This window comes from Gopherus flavomarginatus, chromosome 11 (assembly GCF_025201925.1).
Source record: "Gopherus flavomarginatus isolate rGopFla2 chromosome 11, rGopFla2.mat.asm, whole genome shotgun sequence".
NCBI lineage: Eukaryota > Metazoa > Chordata > Testudines > Testudinidae > Gopherus > Gopherus flavomarginatus.
Genome location: NC_066627.1, coordinates 18,637,418 through 18,663,825, shown reverse-complemented (window position 1 = coordinate 18,663,825; position 26,408 = coordinate 18,637,418). Strand labels below are relative to the sequence as shown.

The 26,408-nt window shown below is 43.6% G+C and overlaps 3 protein-coding genes and 1 pseudogene across 3 annotated transcripts; all 4 read right to left on the bottom strand.

The window, feature by feature from the left end:
• Nucleotides 1-760: 760 nt before the first annotated feature.
• On the bottom strand, nucleotides 761-1,705 carry LOC127031337 (olfactory receptor 12D1-like). Its single transcript, XM_050918085.1, has one exon. It carries the CDS (start codon nucleotides 1,694-1,696, stop codon nucleotides 761-763), a length of 936 nt encoding a protein of 311 aa, XP_050774042.1. The 5' UTR covers nucleotides 1,697-1,705.
• An 8,496-nt stretch (nucleotides 1,706-10,201) lies between these two features.
• LOC127031208 (olfactory receptor 12D1-like) lies at nucleotides 10,202-11,143 on the bottom strand. Its single transcript, XM_050917975.1, has one exon. It carries the CDS (start codon nucleotides 11,141-11,143, stop codon nucleotides 10,202-10,204), a length of 942 nt encoding a protein of 313 aa, XP_050773932.1.
• A 6,101-nt stretch (nucleotides 11,144-17,244) lies between these two features.
• Nucleotides 17,245-18,272, bottom strand: LOC127031127 (olfactory receptor 12D1-like). The gene has a single exon (XM_050917892.1). It carries the CDS (start codon nucleotides 18,241-18,243, stop codon nucleotides 17,245-17,247), a length of 999 nt encoding a protein of 332 aa, XP_050773849.1. The 5' UTR covers nucleotides 18,244-18,272.
• Nucleotides 18,273-25,614: 7,342 nt separating this feature from the next.
• Nucleotides 25,615-26,408, bottom strand: LOC127030934 (olfactory receptor 6N1-like; annotated as a pseudogene).

The window sequence follows — 26,408 nt, the reverse complement described above, 5'->3', positions numbered from 1 at the left end:
CTCACAGCTCGCTGGCTCTACCAGCTGCCGTGCAGGGAAGGGACCCAGCTGCACTACATGACGGAGCAGGGCTGGCAAAACCAGGCAGAAAGCAGGGGGGCACGTGACCCTTGTGCGCCCTGTGTGTTGCCTCAGGTTTGACATGATTTGTTCTTAAAAATCCATGCTGGCTGTCACTTATCACCTAGGTTTGATGAGTATTGTAAATTATAGAGAAAATAAAACCGAGAATTTCCTAATTAGTATGTAAGAAATCCAAACATGTTAATTTGTGGAATTACACAAATAGTTCACCCATATAACCTTAAATCTGACCTATCATGGAGTTTTCCAGCTTCCCAGAGAGTGAAACTCAGGGAAATATTATGCACATGCTCTATTTGAATAATTTTATTTATTTTATACCATTAGTGATCATTCCCCTTTGTCTCCCCCACATTATGCCTTTAACTCAAAGTTTATCCAACAGCAGACTATAAAGTGGAGTTAATGTTCAGACCTCGTCAGTAATTTTGGGATAAATATATTATAAGTATGTTGTAATTTTTCACAAAAGGACACAGGATAGTCACCATTATAATTAAACAAAACCCAAACATCTTACAATAAGAAATGACATTTGAGTTCCCACATAACTTTAATTCTGCTCTGCAGTGACACCACTAAGGGGAAATTGGAATAAAAAAGTACTGTTCTTAGAAAAAAAAATCGTGCATCAACAAAGACTAACATTTTTTTTTGGTCTTCTTTTAATTCATGTTCATTTAGGGAAGAGTTTTCTGTTCAGGAATTTCTTTAGGGCTGTTTTCATCTCCTTGTTTCTCAGGGTGTAGATCAGGGGGTTCAGAACTGGGGTGATGATGCAGTACATGAGGGTGGGTATCATATCTCTTTCAGAGGGGAAACCCGGTGAGGAAATCATGTAGTTGCTGAGGACTGGCATATAGAATAGAGACACCACGGTGAAGTGGGATGCGCAGGTGGAGAAGGCCTTTCTCCTACTTTCCCGTGAGTGGACTTTCAGGAGGAGGAAGGAGATGATGTAGATGTAGGAGAAGAGGGTGAAGACAAATGAACTCAGACCAAGGACACCAGCATCGATGTTGAGCAGGGTCAGGTTGAGGTGGGTGCTGCCACAGGCCAGGCTCAGCAGGGGCTTGATATCACAGAAGAAGTGGGGGACAAGGTTGGAGCCGCAGAATTGTAGCCGGGAGGTCATGACTGTGGATGTAAGGGCGTGCAGGAAGCTGGTGGACCAGGTGGCCGCTGCCAAGAGCAGGCAGGTCTGTGGACTCATGACCAGCCTGTAGCGCAACGGGTTGCAAATGGCAACATAGCGGTCATAGGCCATGACAGCCAGCAGCACGGCCTCACTGGTGCCAAGGAGGTGGAAAAAATGGAGCTGGGCCAGGCAGCCGGCAAAGGAGATGGTCTGGTGCTCATACAGGAAACCAGACAGCATCTTGGGCACAGTAACTGTGGAAAAGCAGATGTCCAGGCTGGCGAGGTTGCCGAGGAAGAAGTACATGGGGATGTGGAGCTGGGGCTCGGCCACTACCGTGGTTATGATGGCCCCATTACCCAGCAGGCTGGTTACGTAGAGCAGGAGGAAGAGAGGGAAGAGGAAGTGATTCAGCCCTGGGAGATTGGTCAGGCCCAGGAGGACAAACTCACTCACCTCTGTCTGGTTCTTCATTGCTGAGGATGGGAGGGACACATGCCAGCACAGAAAGAGATGCACAAATTGCTGTAATTTGTATTTCAACAAGCACCTGCCACCCAAGCTCTCAGAGTGCCTAGTGATTATTAATTTAACCTTCCAACTCCTGCTACAGGTTAGCATCTCCATTTCATAGTCGGGGAAATGGCAGTAGAGAGGGGCAATGTATCATCTATATACCTGTATCTATAAAATGCTATTTGGTTGTAAATTTAAGCACTCGATAGTAAGGAAATGCCAGAACATCTACAGTTCCCCACGCAACTGTCATTCAACCCCTTGAATATCCATCCCATGCACTGAACAAGGCACGGCTCTTGGGCAAGAAAACAGTATATGTTAAAGTGATTAAATCCCATAGCATAACACATATGAACAAAGGTGCTGAATTAAGGTTGTAAAGCTGGCATTTTCTAATTACCAAGAGAAGAGTTTGACTTTGAACTTTAAACGATATTCTTGTGCATAGGGGTTGTTTTTTGTTTTTGTTTGTTTGTTTTTCATAATTCTAGTAGTTGGAACTATAATAAAGATCATCAGTTCTGGCTTACCCCTGAGCTGTGCTGCAAACATTTCTGCCACTTAATCAACAGGCCAGAGGGAGGGGCTAATGGGGTAATTTGCCCCGGGCCCTGCAGGAGCCCCCACAAGAATATAGTATTCTATATTATTGCAAATTTTTTTAAGGAAGGGGCCCCCAAAATTGCTTTGCCCCAGGCTCCCTGAATCCTCTGGGCAGCCCTGAGGTTATCTTGTGTCAGAAGAAGGCTCTTATAAATAGAGCCTCACCAAATCCATTATGGTCTATTTTGGTCAATTTTACAGCCATAGAATTTGAAAACTGGTAAATGTCACATTTTCAGCTGTTTAATCTGAAATTTCAAGGTGTTGTAACTGGGGGGGGATCCCAACCCAAAAGGAGATGGGGGGGTCGCAAACCTGTTGTAGGGGGGTCATGAGATTGCCACCCTAGCTCCTGTGCTGCCTTCAGAGCTGGACTGTGAAGGCAGCAACCACAGAGCTTCCTGCAGCCGCAGGAGGTTCCCGGAGGTGGAGTCCTGTCCCTCCTCTGCCCAGCCGCAGTTAGGAGCCCCCCTTCTTTGAGCACTCCTAGCAGCACAGGGAAGATTGGACACAACCCCACAAGTCTCCTCCAGCTTCAGGAATGTCTGGGGCTGCTGCCCAGTCCCAGAGAGCATCCTGCAGCAGGGAGAGGCAACTGAGGTGATTCTGGGCTCCTGCCCCAAAGGCAGCTGTGAAGGAGATGGACAAGTCCTTCCCGCCCCCTGCCCACCTGGAGATAGGAGCCCCCTTTACTGGGGCACTCAGAGGAACAAGGGGACATCGGATTACATGGGGAACATGAGGAATGGTTTATTACATGGTCCATAATGCATTTTTTATGTCCATAAAATTGGTAAGGCCGTACTTATAGAAGAGAGCAGGGGCATAGAGAGATGAGGCCAGGTGGCTGGTCTTAGGAGATGGCCAGGGGAAGCCTATCTTATATCTCTTTCCTTATGCCCTTCCATCCCCACAGTGCTCCAGCAGCAATCAGCTATCCCATTACCTCATGTGTTACTGCTTCCAAAAGTCAGTAGTCATATCCTCTGTGCAGCATCCAACTGAAAATAGAATGAAACAGAGAAAATGGAGAGATTGAGAGAGGAGTGAAAAAAAATGAAAAATATGAACTGTAAGAAAGAAAGATAGAAAAAAGGGAAGAAAGAATAATAATTTCAGAGTCTGAGAATGCTCTGATGTGTTGAATCTGTAGATAAAGAACAGTGCTTTGTTATAAGCTCTTCAATTCCATAACATACCTAAATAGACTGCATTCGCCTTGAAGCTAAAATATTATAACAATGTTGGACAAAATCCACTCAATGAGAAACGTAAAAGAGGATCAAACACTAATTGTTCTGGAAACCTTGATGACTGTGAACGGAGAGACCTTTTAACACAGTCACAGTCTCTGAAATGCCACATTGTGAGCAGGGAAATTGCCTTCTATCTAACAGTTCATTTGGGATGTAATTCTTGTACCACCTGAGAATTTGAAGTTAGAAAACAAACAAGACCAACGCTTCTTGGAAAGATGGAGGTTGACAATATTGCGAGGACCAGAGGTGTTTGAAAAGCATAAAGAAGAACCACTGATCTATAAAAGTTTCCATGAGCAAGTCCGCTCCATTTTTATAATCAGAATTTGTGTAGTGAAGTGGTTCTGTGTGAGAGATTGGGAAACACCTCACCAAAGGATACTATAATTGAGGCATAAGCATCTGAATAGAACTGAACAAGGATCCAGAGCTCAGAGGCTTGAGCATATTTCCAAAGGCATGTAGGCAGCTAAGGATGTAGATACATACTTAATAGGATTTACAAAATCACCTAAGTGAGTTAGGCACCTAACGCCTATTGAGTTAACTTAACTTTGGTACATGGAAAAATAAAGGAGCAATTAATTAAACCATCAAATTGTAAGCACCTAGAAGAAAATAAGATGATAAGTAACAAACAAGATGACATTGTCAAGAACAAACAGTATCAACCCAGCCTAATATCCTTCTTAAACAGACTAACAAGCCTTGTGAATAGGGGGGAAGCAACAGATGCAAGATACCTCAACTTTACAAAGGCTTTTGATACTGTCTCATAATTCAGTCTAGATAAACCTACTGTACCATAGGTGCACAACTGGTTGATAAACCATACTCAGAGCATAGTTATCAATGGTTCATTGTCAAGCTGGAAGGGTATATCAAGTGGGGTCCCGTAGGTATCTCTCCAGGGTCCAGTTCTATTCAATAACCTCACAAATGATTTCGATAATGGCAAAGAGAGTACACTTATAAAGTTTCCAGATGATACCAAGCTAGGATGTGTTGCAAGAGCTTTGGAGGATATGATTAGAATTCAAAATGTTCTTGACAAACTGGAGAAATGGTCTTAAATACACAGAGTGGAATTCAATATGGACAAATGCAAAGTGCTCCACTTATGAAAGAACAATGAAATGCACATGTACCGTTGGGAAATGATTGCTTAGGAAGAAGTCCTGCAGAAAAGCATCTAGGCTTTATAGTCAGTGTTCCCTCTAATTTTTCCCACCCATATGCGGCATGAATTTTGTTATGTGCCCCAATAGGAAGGTGATGTGTTGCACATCACCTCCCTGTTGCGGCACGTAACAAAATTAATCTGGTAGGAGTGAGGCTGAGGGGTTCAGATTGTGTGAGGGGACTCAGGGCTGGGGAAGAGGGTCGGGGTACAGAGGTGTGACGGATCTGGCTTGGGGTGCAGGCCCTAGAGTGGTGCCGAGGATGAGGGGTTTGGGGTGCAAAAGGGTGCTCAGTGGCTATGGCAGGGAGAGAGGACTCCCCTCAGCTCTTTCTCCCCGCAGTAGCTTCCTGGGCTAAGGGGGAGAGGTGCGTCTCCACATCACGACAGCTCAGGGCTGGAAGATAGGTGCCCCTCCCTCAGACCCAGCAGGTCCGGGCTGCCCTTGTTGTGGCTGGGTCCTGGCCGCTCCCTCAATGCCACCTGGGATGTGGCTGGGTCCAGGACTCCCCGCATGCACCACCACAGCAGGTTCAGGTGCCCCATCCGTGGCTGGGTCCAGGATGCTCTAGCCATGCTTGGGACGAGGCTGGGCCATGCCGCAGCAGAGTTGGGGCCGGGGTAGGGGCACCCCTCCCCTAGCAGCCGCAGTTCCCCCAGCGAGTACCTTGAGCACATGTGTGGCAATAAATAGGCTGTGGCACAGCTGTTTGGCCTCACAGCTTACAGGGAACTTAGGTTATAGTGGATCACAAACTAAATCTGAGTCAACAATGTAATATTGTTGCAAAAAAGTATGTATGTATGGGATGTATGTAAGCAAGACAGAAGAAAATTCTTCTATTCTATTCAACGCTGATAAGGCCTGAGCAGGGGTACTGTGTCCAGTTCTGGGTGCCACACTTCAGGAAAGATGGCAGCAAATCAGAGAAAGTCCAGAGGAAAGCAACAAATAAGATTAAATGTCTAGAAAAATATGACCTATGATTGAAATAAATGATTTGTTTAGTCTGGAGAAGAGAAGACTGAGGGGCTACATGATAACAATCTTCACGTACATAAGAGGTTTTTGTAAAGAGGAGATTGATAAATTGTCCTGAACCAGCTGAGGACAAGACAAGGACTAATGGGGCTTCAACTACAGCAAGGATGATTTAGTTTAGATATTAGAAAAAACAAAAACAAAAGCAAAAAAAAACCCGCCCTGACTGTACAGATAACAAAGCACTGGAACAAATTAACTAGGGAAGTTGTGGAATATCCATCACTGGAGGTTTTAAAGAACAGGTTGGACAAACACCTGTCAAGGCTGGTCTAGATAATACTTAGTCCTGCTTCAGAGCAGGGGACTAGATTAGATGACTTCTTAAGGCCTTTTCCAGTCGGTATTTCTGTGCTTCTCTGGTGCGGTGCTATGGCCACTGTTGTAGAGGTTATACTGCATGGCAAAGTTGGTGTGTTCCTTTCACCTTTATTAACAGAGCAGTACATTTTAGCCATGCAACATAATTTTGTGCTTTTCAATCCCAAGGTCCTAGGTTTGATTCTTGAAGCTGACATTTCCAGCTGAAAATTGAGATTTGCTTTTCTGATAAAAGAATCAACATTTTTTTTTAAAGAAAAGCCAATCCTTTCATAGAAAACACTGAAATGTAGGACTGGAAGGTCTCTCAAGAGGTCATGTAGGTCAGCTTCCCACCCTGTGCTGAGGCAGGACCATGTTAATGAATGCAATTCCTGACAGGTGTGTGTCTAGTCCGGGGTGGGCAAACTTTTGGCCTGAGGGCCGGCAGCATTGGGTTTCAGAAATCAGTAGCTCTTGCAACGCCACAGAGAGCAGTGCATTGTGGTAGCTATCCCAATGTGCAAGTGGCTGCAGTGTACTTTGGAAAGGCTTTGCAACACCTAATGGAGCAGGCACAGCATCACATGATGTGGGTTTCCCAATGCCTTTGTTCCTGGGCATCCTACTAGATGGCCAAATGCTTTTCAAATGGTGGGGTGGAGTGTGACAGAGTATGTGGTGTGTATGTGGGGGGAGAGACTGTGTGTTTTGGGGGGCAGAGTGTGTCAGCATGCTGTCTTGTAAGTTCAGACAGCGGCAGGGGGAAGGGGGAAACCCCAACATCAGCCCCACCTCTCTCTCACACACGCACAAAAGCCTGCCTCTGCAGCAGGAGCATTCCACAGTAATGGTTTGCTTTGTGTCCCGGAGCAGATAAGCATGCTGGATGTCAGAAATGGAGCTTTGAAAGCGGATATCTGCACGACTACTCCGGGGTTCAAAACAATGAAGAGAGTGGCCACTTGACTTCAAGGGATTCTAGGACATTTCTGGAGACCAATCACAGTGCAGTAATGCAACACATTGTCCACATCAGGGATAGACAAGCTATGGTATGTGTGCCGAAGGCGGCACATGAGCTGATTTTCAGTGGCACTCACACTGCCTGGGTCCTGGACACTGGTCCGGGGACTCTGCATTTAAATTTAATTTTAAAGGAAGCTTCTTAAACATTTTAAAAACCTTATTTACTTTACATACAACAATAGTTTAGTTATATATTATAGACTTCTAGAAAGAGACCTTCTAAAAACATTAAAATGTATTACTGGCACACAAAACCTTAAATTAGAGTGAATAAATGAAGACTTGGCACATCACTTCTGAAAGGTTGCCAACCCCTGGTCCACACTGACACCCCAGCACGTCAGCCTGGGCACAGAAAGCTCTATGTTTCTCATGGAGATAGATTACCAGGGGTGCTCCAGCTGCAGAGTCCAGGCTAAGTGCCTTGTCAGTGTGATCACCTCAGGAGTTAGGGTGCCCAGAGCTGATTTAATGTGCTCTAACTTGCAAGTGTAGACAAGGCCTTCAATGCATCCAATTTACCAAACTATTATTTAACATACTCTTTTCCTGCTTTGTACTGAGATCCTTCCACCTTGTTATTAATATTAATCATGTCAAGCATCTGACACTAGACCAGTAGTCCCCAACCTTTTTGTGGCCAGTAGCACATTCATGTTTTCAGAAGAGTGTGGCGGGCGACAACAATTTTTCAAGGTTTATTTTGTATTTGTACATTAAACAATACAAAAAACATCATATTTAATATTACAAAATATATGAATCCAGAGAGAAGCCGCGAGGACAGAGAACACCGGCACCCACAGCCCCAGAGTACTCTGTCCCCACCAGTCCTGGGGCCCTGCCTTCTCTCCCCTGCTGGGCACTAGGTGGGCCCCACGCCTGCCTGGGACCGAGAACTCAGTTCTCGGTCCCTGGCAGGTGCGGGGCTGCAGCTTCTCTACGCTGCTGGGCATTAGGCTGGCCCTGTACCTGCCGGGAACAGAGAACACCGTGTCCAGAGCCTGAGTTCTCCGTCCTCGTCAGGCGTGGGGCCATGGCTTCTCTCCCCTGCTGGGCACTAGGCGGGCTCACATAAATGCCCCGGCGGGCACCATGGCGCCTGCAGGCACCACGTTGCGGACCACTGCACTAGACACTCAAAGAGGTTTAAACACCTACCTGACACTTTGGGAACCTAAATCCCAGAAACAGGCCACACTGGGATTCACAAAACCCCCTCCAAACCCTGGAGGTGCCTAAATTTGGTGCCCAAGTTCTGCAGTCAAAGTTCCCTGCACACCTAATGTTTCTTCCTTTGGGCAGGTGAACTGCATCCAGCCATGGTCAGAACTCAGTTCCCTGTAGGCGAGCTCATACAAAACCAGCATGCACGGGAACCTCCCTAATAACTTTTAGCCCAGTGGTTATGAGACTAATCTGGGATGTGGGAGACTCAGGTTCTAGTCCCTCAGCCACCTGAGGGGGAGAAGGGATTTAAACAGGGATGTCCCACATCTTCGGTGCATTGTCTACTATTGGGCTCTGCATTATTCTGAAGTGGGGCTCCCTCAATCTCTCCTGTTGAAACTGTTGCACTTTGGATTAAATAAGTCAGGACAGGGTGTGAGAGAGAAAGGGAAAGACAGCATTAGAATGATTCTATAGAGTGGTGGTTATAGCCCTTTTCTGCAAGGTAGGTAGTTTTTGTAGCTAGAATTTTTTTTTTCCAGTGATGGGAAACCACCCCATTGACCAACCCTTTTCCTTTTTGTTCCAGGCTTGGGACCAGTGCTGAGAACGGAAAAAGAATGCTTACCAAATACCACCCTTGAATGGAAACCAGAAAACACAAGTAGAAAGAGACGAAGACCACAAATAACATGGAAATGAACAGTTCTGAACAACAAAAGAGCACCTCAACATGAAATGCAAGGATGGCAAATGTAGGTAGCCCAATGTGCAGCAAAGCATGGGATGAACTAAGGTCTAAGTGAAAAGTCTGAAAGGTGGGGGAACCAGAATCCAGTCCACCAGCTCCAGTGACTTTTTTTGGTGGAACAGTTTTACACTGAAAGGTTTTTGGAGTTGGGTCAGTCTCTCAATATGTTTTCTTGCAGTCAATGGGGCTCTGCTCTCATTTGATGCCGAAAAGAGCTACTACAATATACCACTAATAAATAACAATTCGTTTAAACATTTGTACCATAGCTAGTAATGATGAAGAGGTTAAGCATTTGACCCACCCACCTACGTTGTCTGTTGTTGATTGTCCCCTACTCTCTAGTTTCCTGTGGTTAACATGATATTATTCTCCTATGCTCTAGTTCCAATTGTTAGCTTTACTTTTTGAGCAAAACACAGGATAGATCTTAAGAACCTGGTCCTCAGTGCTGAATGGCACCTACAGACATATATTCCATTGCCATTTTCTCTTCTTCAATTCCCATACAAAATCGATGTTAAGATGGAGAAAAGGTTGAGAGTGCACATAAAGTAAACAGGAGTGAAAGACATTACAGAGATATTTTAATTATTCAAAGCAAGTTTTAAAATCCAAGAAGTTCAATTAAGGTTTAAGAAATCCTGGTGTGTTAATTTCTGGAAATACACAAATAAGAAACCAAACTAATCTTAATTTTGCTCTGCCACAGAAATTTCCAACTTCCTATACAGTCAAACTCATTGATATACTGTTCACAGGCTATATTTCAATGATCTATTTATTTATATGATTAACAGTCATTCCGTCTTCTCCCTCATTGTGCTTCTAACTGAAAGTTTCTCCATCACAGAAATTAATATGGAGTTAATGTCCAGGATATATGTCAGTAATGTGGAGTAGAATACAATACAAGAATGCTTTAATTTTCCCAAAATACACGATGGATATTCACCATTAAAGAGAATCCAAATATGTTATAAGAAATGACATTAGGGTACTGAAATTCTGCTCTGTAGAGATACCAGAAAGGAGAAAAAAAATGCAATGTGACTTTAAAAATCTGTGGGTCAACAAAGACTAGAGTGTTGTAATTGTAAATGAATAGGGTTTCCCTTCATTTAAGTCAAATCCTTTCAGGGAAAAGTTTTCTGTTTAGGAATTTCTTCAGGGTGGATTTCACCTCCTTATTTTTCAGGGTGTAGATCAGGGGGTTCAGAACTGGGGTGACGATGCAGTACATGAGTGTGGGTATCATGTCTCTTTCAGAGGGGAAACCAGGAAAGGGAATCATGTAATTGCTAATGGATGGCATATAGAAAAGAAACACCACAGTGAGGTGGGATGTGCAGGTGGAGAAGGCCTTTCTCCTATTTTCCTGTGAGTGAACCTTCAGGAGTAGGAAGGAGATGATGTAGATGTAGGAGAAGAGTGTGAGGATGAAGGAACTCAGACCAAGGACCCCGGCATCGATGTTGAGCAGGGTCAAGTTGAGGTGGGTGCTGCCACAGGCCAAGCTCAGCAGGGGCTTGATATCACAGAAGAAGTGGGGGACGAGGTTGGGGCCACAGAAATGCAGCAGAGAGGTCATCACTGTGGACATCAGCGCATGCAGGAAGCCGGAGGACCAGGTGGCCACTGCTAGGAACAGGCAGGCCCGTGAGTTCATGACCAGCCTGTAGTGCAGCTGCTTGCAGATGGCCACGTAGCGGTCATAGGCCATGACGGCCAGAAGCATGGCCTCAGTGCTGCCGATGAGGTGGAAAAAGTGAAGCTGGGCCAGGCAGCCTGCAAAGGAAATGATCTGGTTCTCAGATAGGAAACTGGACAGCATCTTGGGCACAGCAACCGTGGAAAAGCAGATGTCCAGGATGGAGAGGTTGCCCAGGAAAAAGTACATGGGGGTGTGGAGCCGGGGCTCGGCAACTACGATGACTATGATGGTCCCATTACCCAACACATTGGCCATGTAGAGCAGGAGGAAGAAAGAGAAGAGGAAGTTCTTCAGACCCTGGAGGTTGGTCAGGCCTAAGAGGACGAAATCGCTCACCTCTGTCTTGTTGTCCATCCCTGAGGAAAGGAGGGAGATGCTCTAGATGCAACAATCCTTGCACTTTGTATTTCTATGAACACCTTTCCCAAGTGTCTCAGATCACCTGCAAGTTATTAATTAAACCTTCCCAGTGAAATGGGTCAAAAATGAAATTAATAGGCAGCAGGTTTAAAACAAACAAAAGTAAGTATTTCTTCACACAATACAGTTTATCTGTGGAACCCTTTTCCAGAGAATGTTGTGAAGGCCAAGACTAAAAAGGGGTTAAAATGAATTAGATTAGTTCATGGAGGATAGATCTATCAATGGCTATGAGTCAGGGTGGGCAGGGATTGTGTCACTAGCCTCCATTTATTAGAAGCTGGGAATGGGTGACAGGCGATGAATCACTTGATGATTACCTGTTCTGTTCATTCCCTCTGAAGCACCTGGCATTGGCCACTGTTGGAAGAGTGGATACTGGTCTGACTTAGTAGAGCCATTCAAATGTTCTTATGTTCCCAGTGCTGCAGAGGGTTAGCCTCCTCATTTTACAGTTGTGGAAATCAAGGTAGAGTTGTGTTATCTATATATCTATAGTTAGAAAATTGTTTTCACTTGTAAAGTTAAGAACCTTAAAGCAAGGAAATGCCAGAACATGTACTGTTGCCCAGGCTACCATAATTTTGTCCCTTGTGTATCTGTCCTGTGCACTGAGCAAAGCCAGGATATCTTGGAAGAAAGCAATATGGACACATCTGCATGTGGAGCTGGAGGCGCTATTCCCACCTTGTGTTGATGGACCCATGCTAGCTCTGCTTCAGCGAGTGTGCTAAAACTAGTAGCGTAGCTGTGGTAGCCCAGGCAGTGGGAAGCAGTGGCATAGTGGACCTATGGGTCATAATGGACCGCAAGCTAAATATGAGTCAATGGTGTAGAACAGTTGTAAAAAAGGGAACATCATTCAGAGATGTTTGAGCAGTAGTTTTGTGAGCAAGACACGAGAAATAATTCTTCCTCTCTACTCCATGCTGATACGGCCTCAACTGGAGTGTTGCGTTCAGTTCTGTGTGCCAAATTTCAGGAAATATGTGAACAAATTGGAGAAAATTCAGAGAACAACAAAAATGATTAAAGGTCTAGAAAAACGATGACCTGTGAGGGAAGATTGGAAAAAAATGGGTTTATTTAGTCTGGAAAAGAGAAGACGGAGAGGGGACATGTTAACAGTTTTCAAGTATATAAAAGGTTGTTGCAAGGAGGAGGAAGAAGAATTGTTCTTCTTAACCTCTGAGGATAGGACAAGAAACAATCGGCTTAAATAGCAGCAAGGGAGATTTAGTTTGGACATTAAGAAAAACTTTCTAACTGTCAGGGTGGTTAAGCACTGGAATAAGTTGCCTAGGGAGGTTGTGGAATCTCTATCATTGTAGATTTTTTAAGAGCAGGTTAGCCAAACACCTGTCAGAGACAGTCTAGATAATACTTAGTCCTGCCATGAGTGCAGGAGACTGGATTAGAGGACCTCTTGAGGTCCTTTCCAGTCCTATGATTGTATGGTAAACTAGCAACCCCAAGTATCACCCATGGGGTCTGGGTAGGTTTCTACTCATGGCAACTGGCTCATGCTGCTTCTTGCCATGGCCATGCTTCCACAGCTGTACTACTATTTTAGCATGCTACTTCAAGCAGGGTAAGTATGAGTATGTAAGCACTAGCTGGGAATCAAACCCCTTGCTCCAAGTAGACATAGGCTATGTGATCATCCAATTAAAGTCTCTGTCATAATGCATACACACCAAAAGGGCCAGAATTCACGTTCCACAGGCAACTGCTGAGTTAGTGTTTCACTTTGCAACTTAACTAAGGTCCATTCAGATAAGTGTGGGTTTTTTGTTTTGGCATTAATTCTCTTAGATTTAGCTATGTGACAGACCCAGGCCAGTGGGATACAGGAGTCTGGTAGAGGGCAAATATACTGGTCACTGGATGAGAAGTTTTCTGTTCCCTGAGTGACCAGAACAGGGGGTACACTAGAGTAATCAGGAACCTGCTAGAACCAATTCAGGCAGATAGGCTGATGAGAACACCTGCCGCCAATCAAGGCAGGCTAATCAGGGCACCTGGGTTTAAAAAGGAGCTCACTCCAGTCAGGGATGGGGGAGCCAGAGGAGAGGAAGTGCATGTGAGGAACTGGGAGTGAGAGGGTGTGCTGCTGGAGGACTAAGGAGTACAAGCATTATCAGACACTAGGAGGAAGGTCCTGTGGTGAGGATAAAGAAGGTGTTTGGAGGAGGCCATGGGGACGTAGCCCAGGGAGGTGTAACTGTCATGCAGCTGTTACAGGAGGCACTATAGACAGCTGCAATCCACAGGGCCCTGGGCTGGAACCCAGAGTAGAGGGCGGGCCCGGGTTCCCCTCAAACTTCCAACTCCTGATCAGACACAGGAGAAGTTGACCCAGACTGTGGGGAAGATCACTGAGGTGAGCAAATCTGCCAATAAGCACAGGACCCACCAAGGTAGAGGAGGAACTTTGTCACAGCTGTAATAAACTCCCATCATATGTCATCAGAATGGGCTTAACTCTGAGCACTGCTGCACAAGCTCCTACGACTTAAACAACAGGACTAATTATATTAGCTGGTGGCAGGAGAAAGGATTAATCCAAGAGGCCAGGGTCATAGGTTGCAGAGTCCAGATGCTGGTTCTGGGACATGGACAGGCAGAGCCCAGCATAGACTCATAGGTTTTGGATCTATCTACACTACAATTAAAACCCCCTGCTAGCTGACTTGGGCTTGCAGGGCTTGGGTTAAGGCACTGATTTATTGCAATGTAGCTGTCCAGGGTTGGGCTGGAGCTAGGGCTCTAGGACCCTATGAGTTTAAAACTGAAAGCGACCTGTACCCCATGCTCCAGAGGAAGGTGAAAAATGTCCAGGGTCTCTGCCCAACTGACGTGGAGGAAAATTCCTTCCCAATACTAAACATGATGACCAGTCTCTCTTTATTTCCACCCCTCCACCCATGCCGCTCCACCAGCTCGCAAGTATTCCAGTACCTCATGTATAGCTTCTGCTACTTCCAAGAGTCAGTAGTCAGCTCATATCCTATGTAAACCAATCAACTGGAAACAGAATGAAAAAGATTAAATGAAGAGATTGAGAGAGGAGTGATAAAATGAAAAATATGAACTGAAAGAAAGAAAGAAAGAAAGAAAGAAAGAAAGAAAGAAAGAAAGAAAGGAAGAAAGAAAGAAAGAAAGAAAGAAAGAAAAAGAACGTTCATAATCTAGGAACACTCTGAAGTTTTACATCTCTAGATAAAAAGTGTGAATCATTATAAGCTATTCAGTTCCATATCATACCTGGATAAACTGATTTCCTCTTGAATTTGAAATATAACAATGGCATGGGATAAAGTCCACTGTGGGGGAAATTTCAGAGAGGACTGAACACTGGATGCTGAGCAAACCTTGAATAGTGTGCAAATGAGCCACCTTTTATCACAGTCACACTCTCTGAAACAACCAAATTGTCAGCAGGGAAATTTCCTTCCATCTGGGACGTAATTCTTGTACCATCTGAGAATTTGCGGTTAGAAAACAAACAAGACCAATGCTGGAAAGATGGAAATTGACAATATTGTGAGGACTAGAGTTTGTTGGAAAGCATAAAGAAGAGCAACTGTTTTGCAGATGTTTTCACAAGCAGAACCACTCAATTTCAGTGAGCAGTATTTGTGTAGTGAAATAGTTCCTTGTGAGAGGATGAGAAACGCCAAACACTAGTCTTGTGTGTAGAGGTTGTAGAAGCAAAACATGTGAGCTGAGAACATCAAAATTGTTGGAGGGATACTAATGGCCAAGTCTCATTATAATGAATGACTTTCAGTGTGAGTTGGGTGCACAGGCCTCTTCGCAAATCCTAGACAAATATACTAAGATCAACAGATACCACAATTGAGGTATAAGCATCTGAATAGAACTGAGGAAGACATAATCTGACTCCATAGCTCAGGGGCTGGAGCATGTTTCCTTTGTATTTAGTCACCTAAGGATGCAGATAGGCACTTGGTGGAATTTACAAAATCACCTAAGTCAGTTAGGCACCTAACGCCTCCTCAGCTCACTTGATGGGATGCTCTGTCCCCCTCTAGTGGAGGCTAGGTTTTGTGGGGAGGCTGATGTGTTGTGATGGCCTTGCTCAACAGAACTGTGCCTTTTAGCCCAGGTAGTAGAATCTTATGCTTTACTATCTGGACCGCCTAGATTTGATTCCTGATAAAGGTGTATCCAGCTGAAAAAAATCACCATTTTTTGAGAAACTCTAATCCTTTAATAGAAAACATAGAAATGTAGGAATGGAAGGGACCTCGAGAGGTCATGAAGTCTATTTCCTTCCCCTTCCCCCACCATTCTGAGGCAGGATTAAGTCTACCTGGATTATTCCTGATAAGGTGTTTGTCTAACCTGCTTTTAGAAACATCCAAAACTGGGAATTCCAAGCCTCCCTTGGTTCCTGTTCCAGAGCTTAACTAGCCTTAATTTTTCCCCCTAATATATCACCTAAATCTCCTTTCCTCCAAACTAAGCTAATTTCTTCTCATCCAACCTTCGGTGGACATGGCAAACAATTGGACACAGCCCCCATTCAGCCATGTCTTCTCTAAACTAAACATTCCCAGCTCTTTCAATCTTTCCTTGTTGGTCATGTTTTCCAAAGTTCTTGTCATTTTTGTTGCTGTCTTCTAGATTTTCTCAAATTTGATCACATCTTTCTTACAGTTCAGGAATGTGTCTAAAACTCCAGTTGAGGTCTCACCAGTGCTGTGTAGAGTGGAACAAGTCCCTCCTGTGTCTTACACGATTCTATACCATAACATATGCCTTTTTTTTTGCCTCAGCACCACACTGACGACTCTTATTCCATTTGTGATGCGTTATAACTCCGAGATTGTTTTCTGCAATACTGCTGCCTACCCTTCTATTCCCCATTCTGTATTTGTGCTTGTAATTTTTCCTTCCTAAGTGTGGCACCTTGCATTTTTCTTTATTGAATTTAATCTTCCTGATTTCAGACTCATTACCCCATTTATCAACATAATTTTGAAATATAATCCTCTCCTGCCAAGTGTTTTCAGCCTCTTCCAGTTTAGTATCATCTGTAAATTTTATAATCATATCTTCATCCAAGTCGTTAATGGAAATATTGAACAGCACCGGTCCCCAGACAGATGCCAGTGAATATGTCCTCCCAATCTGATGGTTAATCATTGATAACTATTCTTTGAAAAAAGCTTTCAACCACTTATGCACACAGTAATTCCATCTAGACTCTATTTCCGTACAGTAATTTCATCGAGACTCTATTTCTCTAGTTTGATTATGAGACTGTCATGAAAGATTCTTTCAAGAGACTTAATAAAATCATGACATGTCACATTTACTGCTTTCCCCATAACCATTAGGCCAGAAACTCTGTCAAAGAAGGAAATTAGATTGGTTTGAGATGATTTGTTCATGACAAATCTGTGTTCACTGTTACTCATCACCTAGGTTTGATGACTATTTTAGTTATATAGAAAATAAGCATTGGAACCCAAGAATTTACAAATTAATGTTCAAGAAATCTAGATATGCTAATTTCTAAAATTACATAAATAGGGCACCCAACTAACCTTAACTCTATCCTGGCACAGAGTTCTGTAACTGCCCATAGAGTCAAAACACACTGAAATATTATGCCTAGGTAATATTTGAATATTTTTATTTATTTTATGTAAGTAATGGTCAGTCCCCCTTCCTTCCACCCATTATGTTTCTAACTGAAAATGTCTCCATCAGCAGACATTAAGATGGAGTGCATGAGTACATGTCAGTAATTTAGGGATAAATATATTACAAGGATGTTGTAATTTTCCCAAAATACACACAGGATATTCACCATTAAATTTAAAGAAAATCCAAACATCTTATGAGAAATGATGTTAAACTGGCCAAACAACCTTAACTCTGCCCTGTAGTCACACCAGGAAAGAAAATGCAAAGGGTTTTTAAAAATCAGTGGGCTCAACAAAGACTAAAATGCTTTAATTGTAATTGAACAGTGTTTGCCTTCATTTAATTCATATTCTTCAAGGGTAAAATTTTCTGTTCAGGAATTTCTTTAGTGCTGTTTTCACCTCCTCATTTCTCAGGGTGTAGATCAGGGGGTTCAGAACTGGGGTGAGGATGCAGTACATGAGAGTGGATATCATGTCTCTTTCAGAGGGGGAACCCGGAGAGGAAATCATGTAATTACCAAGGACTGGCATATAGAAGAGAGACACCACAGTGAGGTGGGAGGCAAAGGTGGAAAAGGCCTTTCTTCTGCATTCCTGTGAGCGGACCTTCAGGAGAAGGAAGGAGATGATGTAGAGGTAGGAGAGAAATGTGAGGATGGATGAACTCAGCGCAATGCTCCCAGTGACAAAGTTGAGCAGGGCCATGTTGAGGTGGGTGCTGCTGCAGGCCAGGCTCAGCAGGGGCTTGATGTCACAGAAGAAGTGGTAGACAATGTTGGGGCCACAGAAATGCACCTGAGATGACATGACTGTGTGCAGCAGTGCATATAGGAAGCCAATAGCCCAGGTGGCTGCTGCCAGGAACAGGCAGGTCTGTGGGCTCATGACCAGCCTGTAGCGCAGCGGGTTGCAGATGGCCACATAGCGGTCATAGGCCATGACGGCCAGCAGCATGGCCTCACTGCTGCCCAGAAAGTGGAAGAAGTGGAGCTGGGCCAGGCAGCCTGCAAATGAGATGGTCTGCTGCCCTGAGAGGAAGCCGGCCAGCATCTTGGGTACGGTGACTGTGCTGTAGAAGATGTCCAGGCAGGAGAGGTTGCTCAGGAAGAAATACATGGGGGTGTGGAGCCGGGGCTCAGCCAGCACCACAGCTAAGATGGCCCCATTACCCAGCAGACTGGTCACGTAGAGCAGGAGGAAGAGAACAAATAGAGGGTGCTGTAACACCAGGAGATGGGTCAGGCCCAGGAGGATGAACTCTCTCACTGCTGTCTGGTTCTCCATTGCTGTAGAGGGTAGAAGGCAAAGAAGGAGAAAAGCAAACAGGCTGAAGGTGCCATCCAATGCCATGTCAATGGTCTCATTCTGAATGCAACAGGACTGGATGGAATCAAACCCTTAGAGGTGATGTTTTCTGGCTGCATTTTTAAGGGCCTTCTGTACTCAGTCAGAGTAGTACAAAGGAGAATAATTATAGAGCTCTGCATTTCTTCATGATGCTGAGAGAGAGTAGGGTGTATATAAATGCAGAGAGACAACTAGCTCTCCTGATATGATGATCCACAAGAAGAGGCTTCCTCCTGTGGATGGAGGTTGGGATTTTAAAGCAGCCTAAGGGGGTTAGATACCCAAATGCCACTGAAAGTTAATGTGAGTCAGACACTTAGCTCTGATAGGCTGATTTGAAAATCCTGGCTTCACAGGGGAGAAGGCAGGAGCTTCCACTGGATTTTTGACATAGGGATGCTTTATCCATTCCACCACGATGCAGGAGGAAACAGTGTCTATCTCCAGCACAACACTATTGAGTGCTTGGCATCTTTGAAAATCAGTTAGGTGCCTAAATATGAATTTAGGGTTAGGAGTTAGGAGACCACGTCCTAATGACCTTACATATGAGGTTGGCAGCTAACTCCCATTGGTGTTTTTTAAATCTCAGTCTAGACAACTGTCTTTATCTTAGTGCTTGTATGTTACTGCTTGTCACTGGCTCCTGTAATTGAAAATCTTGGCACTGGAACCAACTCCCTGAAGTCAATCAGGTTGTCTGTCCAACAGACTGTATTGCATTAGTCTATATTATTATGGTAACCACTTTTAACAAATTATAATGTCTTGTGTATAAAGTATGGCCTGTGAGGTATCATTGGAAAAGTCACAATCTACTGAACATTACTGTCTTGTTGAAATATATGTATTATTGTATATGAAGTTATGAGATTTAGCTATAGGTTTGTTACCGAAACACGTTGTGAGTCTGGGAAACACCCGCAGACCAGCTCCTTGGAAATAACCATGGAACTGTGGACACAAGCCTTATGTGTCGAGCCTCGTGTACACAAAGGTTGTTGTCAGTTGTTGGCTATATGTGTGCGTTCTCTCTGTTCTCTCTGCATGCTGCACTGGCTCTGGCCAGATAGCCCATATGGCAGGCTCTGATTTAACTGCCCAGTGATACCAAAGGAGCTGGTTTGTAGCAAAGGCACCCAGCCAGTTTTATTGCCAATGAAGCATGGTCATAGCTTCTTGGATCAATGTCTACAGTTACACTAGCACATGTATGCCCATGACAATGGACCAGCTCAGTCAGTAGTGGGACTTTCCACTCCTTCCTGGGCTGGACAGAGACACTCTTTCTGAGACTCCATTTTATACACCAGTCCAAACAGGTTATGTATTGCCCTCTGATGTAGCTAGTTACTACCCTTCTGACATGGTCAATTACCACCCTTTACCTTGTTGGTTTGATCAAAACATCTCTAGCCATCACACTGTCATCCTGACCTCACCTTTAAGAGACGTCAGCATGCTCCTGTTTTCTTTGGGGATAACTGATGTAAGCAAAAATTTACAAATCATATGAAGAATAGGATGCGGGGCACCTAGACAATGGAGCTGCCTAACCTCATGACACAGCAATGATTGTTTCAGCACCTGGAAGAGAGTATAAAAGAAGAGACAGTGACTGTCATAAACAGATGGTTAAGGGTTAATATCTCTTTTACCTGTAAAGGGTTAAGAAGCTCAGTAAACCTGGCTGACACCTGACCAGAGGACCAATAGAGGGACAAGATACTTTCAAATCTTGGTGGAGGGAAGTCTTTGTTTGTGCTTTTTGTTTTGTTCGTTGTTCTCTTGGGACTAAGAGGGACCAGATGTACACCCAGGCTCTCCAAATCTTTCTAAATCAGTTTCTCATGTTTTAAACTTGTAAGTAATTTAGCCAGGCAAGTCATGTTAGTCTTATGTTTGTTCTTCTCAACTTGTAAATGTTTCTTTTTGCTGGAAGGATTTTACCTCTGTTTGCTGTAACTTTGAACCTAAGGCTAGAGGGGGTTTCCTCTGGGCTATATGAATCTGAGCATCTTGTAAAGCATTCTCCATCCTGATTTTACAGAGATAATTTTTACCTTTCTTTCTTTAATTAAAAGCTTTCTTTCTAAGAACCTGATTGATTTTTCCTTGTTTTAAGGTCCAAGGGGATTGGGTCTGGACTCCCCAGGAATTCGTGGGGGGAAAGGAGGGGGAATGGTTAATTTCTCCTTGTTTTAAGATCCAAGGGGTTTGGATCTGTGTTCCCTAGGGAATTGGTGAAGTCCCTCAAGGCAGCCCAGGGAGGGGAATGTTTTAGGGGGACAGGTAGTGCCCCAGACACTGAAATTTCTGGGTAGTGGCAGTGTTACCAGATCTAAGCTAGTAATTAAGCTTAGAAGTGTTCATGCAGGTCCCCACATTTGTACTCTAAAGTTCAAAGTGGGGGAAAAAACCTTCACAGACATCATCAGCCCATTTCTCCTCCCCCACCTATACTGAAGGCAATAAGATTGTTTGGAAGACACAGAACCATTTGAACTGGGGGAAGTGGTGCTAACTGGAAAAGCTTTCCAGTTAGCACAGACTCATGTATGTTTTGGGGTAAGAGAAACCTTATTGCATCAAATTTGACATAACCTGATAAAGTCTAGGAAATAGCTTGCATTTTTTAATCTTTCATTTCCTTTGGTAACCCATTCTGAATTTCTATGCTTATACCACTTACAATCTCTTAAAATCGCTCTCTTTTTAGTTAGCAAACTTATTTTAATGTTTTATCTAAGCTGGAGTGTTTTGATTGAAGTTTGGGGAGTTTACTCAGGTTACAAAGGCTAGTGCATATTCATACCCTTTGATGTTATGACAAACTCATTAATGAGCATACTCTGATCAAGAGGGTCTTGAGCAGCATTAGGCACACATTTCTGGGGAGAAGAAAGAAAGAAAGAAAGAAAAAAGTAATATCATTATTTGTCTTATCTCGGGCCCTATTGTGCTAGGAACTTCACAAACTAAAAAAATAATCTAAATAAACAAGACAGACAAAGGGGCAATGAGCTGTCTGAAGTCCTGTAGCCATCAGTGGCAGAGCTGGAAATAGAAGTGCTGAATATTAACCTAGTAACCTACTCCCTGGATTGTGTTGTCTTGCAAACATGATATACTAGGGCTATTCTGTGGGCTTGCATTTGTGGATTCCGAGGCTGGATTCTGGGTTTTCCATATGCGCTAAGGGAGTTTGAATGTCTTACCTTTTTTGGCTGTCTCATGCTATTCCCTTCCAGCTCAAATGTGGATGTCTTTTGTCCTCATAGTGGAAAGCCTGTGACAATGACTGGAGTGGAAGTGCACTGAGGAGACATATCAGGGCTTTCTGTCATTTCAAACAGAAAGAGAAGAGCAAGTTCTTGTTGGCTTGAAAATCTGGATGGCTGTTCTGAGCCCCTGTAACAAAGGAGCCTTTTTATCACATTAGCACTCTGAATCCTTGGTGGAGACCAATTTCTGTTCTCTTGATGGATCCTTTGGGGGCAGAAGCTGTGAAACACATGAGTGTTTCTAGTTTGTGCACAAACAAGCCAAGTGCTCCCTATGGAGATCAAAGCTTTTCTGAACGTATAAGAGCTGCTGGGAAAAGTAAATAAATAAAACTGGGGACCTAAGGGAGTTAGGTACCAAACACCCATTTAATTTATTTGAAACTCCCAGTTTAAATAAATAAAACCTTGATTAGCAAATATTATATTTTACTAAAGCCACTGAGTTTGGGGCATCATGATTCTGAATTTGGTTCACTATTATTCATGATCCAACAAACCCATGGAGGGTTAAAGTGGACACAACAAATTAGACATTAGTTTGGAATGGGATACAGTATCTATAAACAGAACCAAAGCAATTCAGAGCATTGGTGTTATAAAGAAGGGAGACAATTGTCCCAGGTCATCAGGCTCCAGTGATGACTCACACCTTGGATACTTTATCCACTACAGATGCAACTGAAAATTGGCTGGACATTTTTGACAAAAGAAGTCTCATAGAAAAATTGCCTTTTTAAAAAAATGGAACTGTTCATGAAAAAAACAACATGAAAAAAATTATTATGCAACACAGAAAGGATGATGGAACCTCAACTCTGCCCTTCAAAGATACCACAAAAGAATGGAAAAAAGAAAGAAAGAATTACAGGGCAAGGGAAATGGGGCTGAGCAGGAGGGGATAGTAGGTGAGCAGGAACCAGAGCATGGGCTGGGGTGAGAAGGGCAAAAATGGGGGTCAGGGTGTATGAGCAGGGATGTGGAGGGAGAATAAGGATTTAATGGCAATGTTGGACACACTGGGGAACCTTGATGCCAGGGCCATGCTTGGAACCTGGTGGGAAAGAAGAATATGTAAAGGAAGGTCCTTTCTTTGGGAAAACAGGGAACTCCACACAACAGTGAGAGGTACTCTGGCTTCCCTGTGAAGGGAAACATTCCCTTTCTTCCATGTCTGAGGCTCATGGAGAGACTTTGGGGGCAACTTCTCTATGTTTACTTTGCTTCTGGCTTTTGAGGGATAGGATGGTCACTCATTTATTTGATAACTTTGATTCCCTCACTTATTCCCTTTCTCTTTTTACTTTTCCTCCATTTCCCCCCAGGAATAAACTTCTTTGTCATAGTATTTTAATTAGTTGCCCCTGGATGCCCTACAATTATGATCGGTAATGTCATAGAGGTCACTGGGGTTGTTTATTAAATTATACACCCAACCACTAGATGAAAGCACCAAGCACAATGAACTCAGGGCCCCTTTGGTTCCAAGGTGAGTCACTGAGCCCCTGAGGAAGGAGGAGTAAGGGTCTCTACCACCCCTGAGGCATTCACAGAACAATCCCCAGGGGGGAAAAAAAAGATAAAATAGAGTTTTGGTTGAGAGAACATATCAGAAATTCAAATTCATTACAGGAATACTTTAATTTTCTCCAAACCAGGCATTACAAACCCAGGAAATGCACAGTTCATGTTAAATCTAAAAGAAATCTAAACATATTAAGTTTTGGAAATGCACAGTTAATGCAGCAAGAGCCCCTTAACTGCACTATAGTGACACCATGATGGAGAAAAAAGTACGAAATCAAACATGCCCTTAAAAATCTGGATCCACAGATACTTAAATGCCTTAATAATAATTGTATGGCAGATGTATGATGTAACTAAAGGTCAGATTTAAGGCTTCTAGCGAAGGAGAAGATTTCAATTATAAAGTATAAATGGAAAAGTATTAATATTATTTTGTTTAAAGAAGAGTACATGTAAACCACATACTTAGAGTGCAACTTTTGGTCACTGCATCTCAAAAAAGATATATTGGAATTGGAAAAGGTTCAGAAAAGGGAAATAAAAATGATTAGGGGTATGGAATGGGTTCTGTATGAGGAGAGTTCAATAAGTCTAGGACTTTTCAGCTTGGAAAAGAGATGATTAAGGGGGGATATGATAGACGTATATAAAATCATGACTGGTGTAGAGAAAGTGAATAAGAAAGTGTTATTTACTCCTTCTCATAACAAAAGAACCAGAGGTCACCAAATGAAATTAATAGGCAGCAGATTTAAAACAAACAAAAGGAGAATATTTTTTCACGCAATGCAAAGTCAGTCTGTGGAACTCTTTGTAGGGGATGTTGCGGAGGTTAAGACTATAACAGGGTTCAAAAAAGAACTAGAAAAATTCATGGAGGATAGGTCCATCAATGGGTATTAGCCAGGATGGGCAGCAATGGTGTCTCTAGCCTCTGTTTGCCAGAAGCTGGGAATGAGCAACAGGGATGGATCACTTGGTGATTACCTGTTCTGTTCATTCCCTCTGGTGCACCTGGCATTGGCCACTGTAGGAAGACAGGATACTGGATTAGATGGACCTTTGGTCTAACCCAGTGTGGCCATTCTTATGTTCTTATTTCTTTTAAGTCTGAAGAAAGGGGGAGAATCAATAGAGAGGAAATATGGGTTTTAGTTTGATTCCTCTGTTTCTGCATATATACAGAGAATAGAGATTGACATCTAGAGGAAGGATGTGGCAGTTACTGGACTTGGTCAGTAATTGTTTCTGAAACTTTATAGAAAGTTTTCATTAAGAGCAAGCAATCATGTAGATTCCACACATTCACTACGTGAGCCAGAGCAATCAGAGCTCAGGGAGGAAAGGCTAATAATATGTAAGTTGGAGACAGACAGCACTGTAGATTCAGCAGCTTATTGATGCAGAACCAAGAGATGTGTCTACTGTGATGGCTAAGTTACCTTTTTATCCAGGCTAGAGATTCCCAATCTCACTGGAACCCAAGAAGTCCATTAACTATTAGCTCAAGGACTGGAATTGCTGCCAGCTGGAGGTCCAGAGCAGCTTCAGGTCTAGCAGTATTGGTTTCAACCAGCTCTGTCTATAAAATAATGCAGCAGGCAGGCAGCATTGTTGTAAAGAGATCTTTATTGAACACGCATAAAGGCTAGTGTCACATGCTGAGTAGCCTATGCTGGGTGGACAGTAGCTTTTCCCAGCTTGCACTCCTGCGAGTACACCAAGGTAAGCGCTGCCTGGGACTTGAACCTGCTTCTGTAGTTCTACTCATGCTATACCAGGTGTGGTGGTCTCTTTTGGATGAGTCTCTCAATGCACAGAAGTCAAAGATTTCAGTAACAATAAGATTTGTTTTGGACTAAGGCTGGGATTTTCAAAGAAGTGGTGCTAGGCACCTAACTCTCCTTGACTTTCACTGGGATTTGGGGACCTAGCTTCCTTCATCTCCTTTGAAAATCCCATTTAAGAATATTTTCCCCATTATTCAAGCTTTCCTATGTCCATCTACAGGTTCTAAAGTGCTAGTTAAGAAGACAAAGAGGCAGAACATGTGTGATGTCTTGTTGAACATTTCACAGACTCATAGACTCATAGATTCTAGGGTCAGAAGGGACCAATGTGATCATCTAGTCCGACCCCCTGCACAAAGCAGGCCACAGAACCCTACCCATCCACTTCTATAACAAACCCCTAACCTATGTCTGAGTTATTGAAGTCTTCAAATTGTGGTTTGAAGACCTCAAGCTGCAGAGAATCCACCAGCAAGTGACCCATGCCCCACGCTGCAGAGGAAGGCGAAAAACCTCCAGGGCCTCTGCCAATCTGCCCCGGAGGAAAATTCCTTCCCGACCCCAAATATGGCGATCAGCTAAACCCTGAGAATGTGGGCAAGACTCACCAGCCCCCATGGATGACACACATGGTTTCACAAAGCTGAATAGACTAGCATAGACCAATGGAACATTAAAAAAGAACATACAAATAAGCAGATGAAAACTTAAGATGCAACCTTCAAAGCAGTTGTGACGCTCATTGTTCCCTCATTTCAGCCCATCCCATTGCCTTATTTGACATTCCCTTTCTTTATGAGACTGACAGCTTCCCTTGTAAACCTTCTCAAGGCCTCTTTGACCTCCTTGTTTCTTAGGCTGTAGATGATGGGATTGAACATGGGAGACACCATGGCACAGAGCATGGAGAAGACTTTGTTTATCTCTGGTGACTGACTTCCAATCGGGGCCCCATAGACCATAATGACAGTTCCATAGAAAATGCTAACGACTATAAGGTGTGAGGAGCAGGTGGAGAAAGCTCTTTGTTTTCCTGTGGTGGAAGGGATCTTCCAGATGGTCAGTGTGATTTTGTAATAAGAAGCCAGGGTTAGTAAAAATGGGATGAGGCCCACACAGGCACAGACCACGAAAGACAGAGATTGAATCACATGAGTATCTGTACATGACAGTCTTAGCAGAGGCACAAAATCACAAAAGAAATGGTCAATTTCATTGGAAGCACAGAACGGTAGTCTAGATGTCCAAACTACTGTTATCAGAGGTGCCAGAAGTCCAGCTAACCAACAACCAACTGCTAACTGAAGGCAAACCTTAAAGTTCATAACAGCTGCATAGCGCAGAAGACTGCAGATGGCTAAATACAGGTCGTAGGACATGATAAGAGGCAGCATTCAATAATTACCATTGAACCAAAAATATACAACTGAACCAGACACCCCAAGAAAGGAACCTTTTCCCGGAATGTTAGGAATGTCCTGAGCATCTTGGGGACAATGGTTGAGGTGTAGCAGATCTCCAAGGTGGATATTACCCAAGAAGTACATTGGAGTGTGAAGACAACCAT

Excerpts from the sequence above, each read along its gene's own strand:
- LOC127031337 (XM_050918085.1), bottom strand. The coding sequence starts at position 1,696 with ATGAAGAACCAGACAGAGGTGAGTGAGTTTGTCCTCCTGGGCCTGACC.
- LOC127031208 (XM_050917975.1), bottom strand. The coding sequence starts at position 11,143 with ATGGACAACAAGACAGAGGTGAGCGATTTCGTCCTCTTAGGCCTGACC.
- LOC127031127 (XM_050917892.1), bottom strand. The coding sequence starts at position 18,243 with ATGGCATTGGATGGCACCTTCAGCCTGTTTGCTTTTCTCCTTCTTTGC.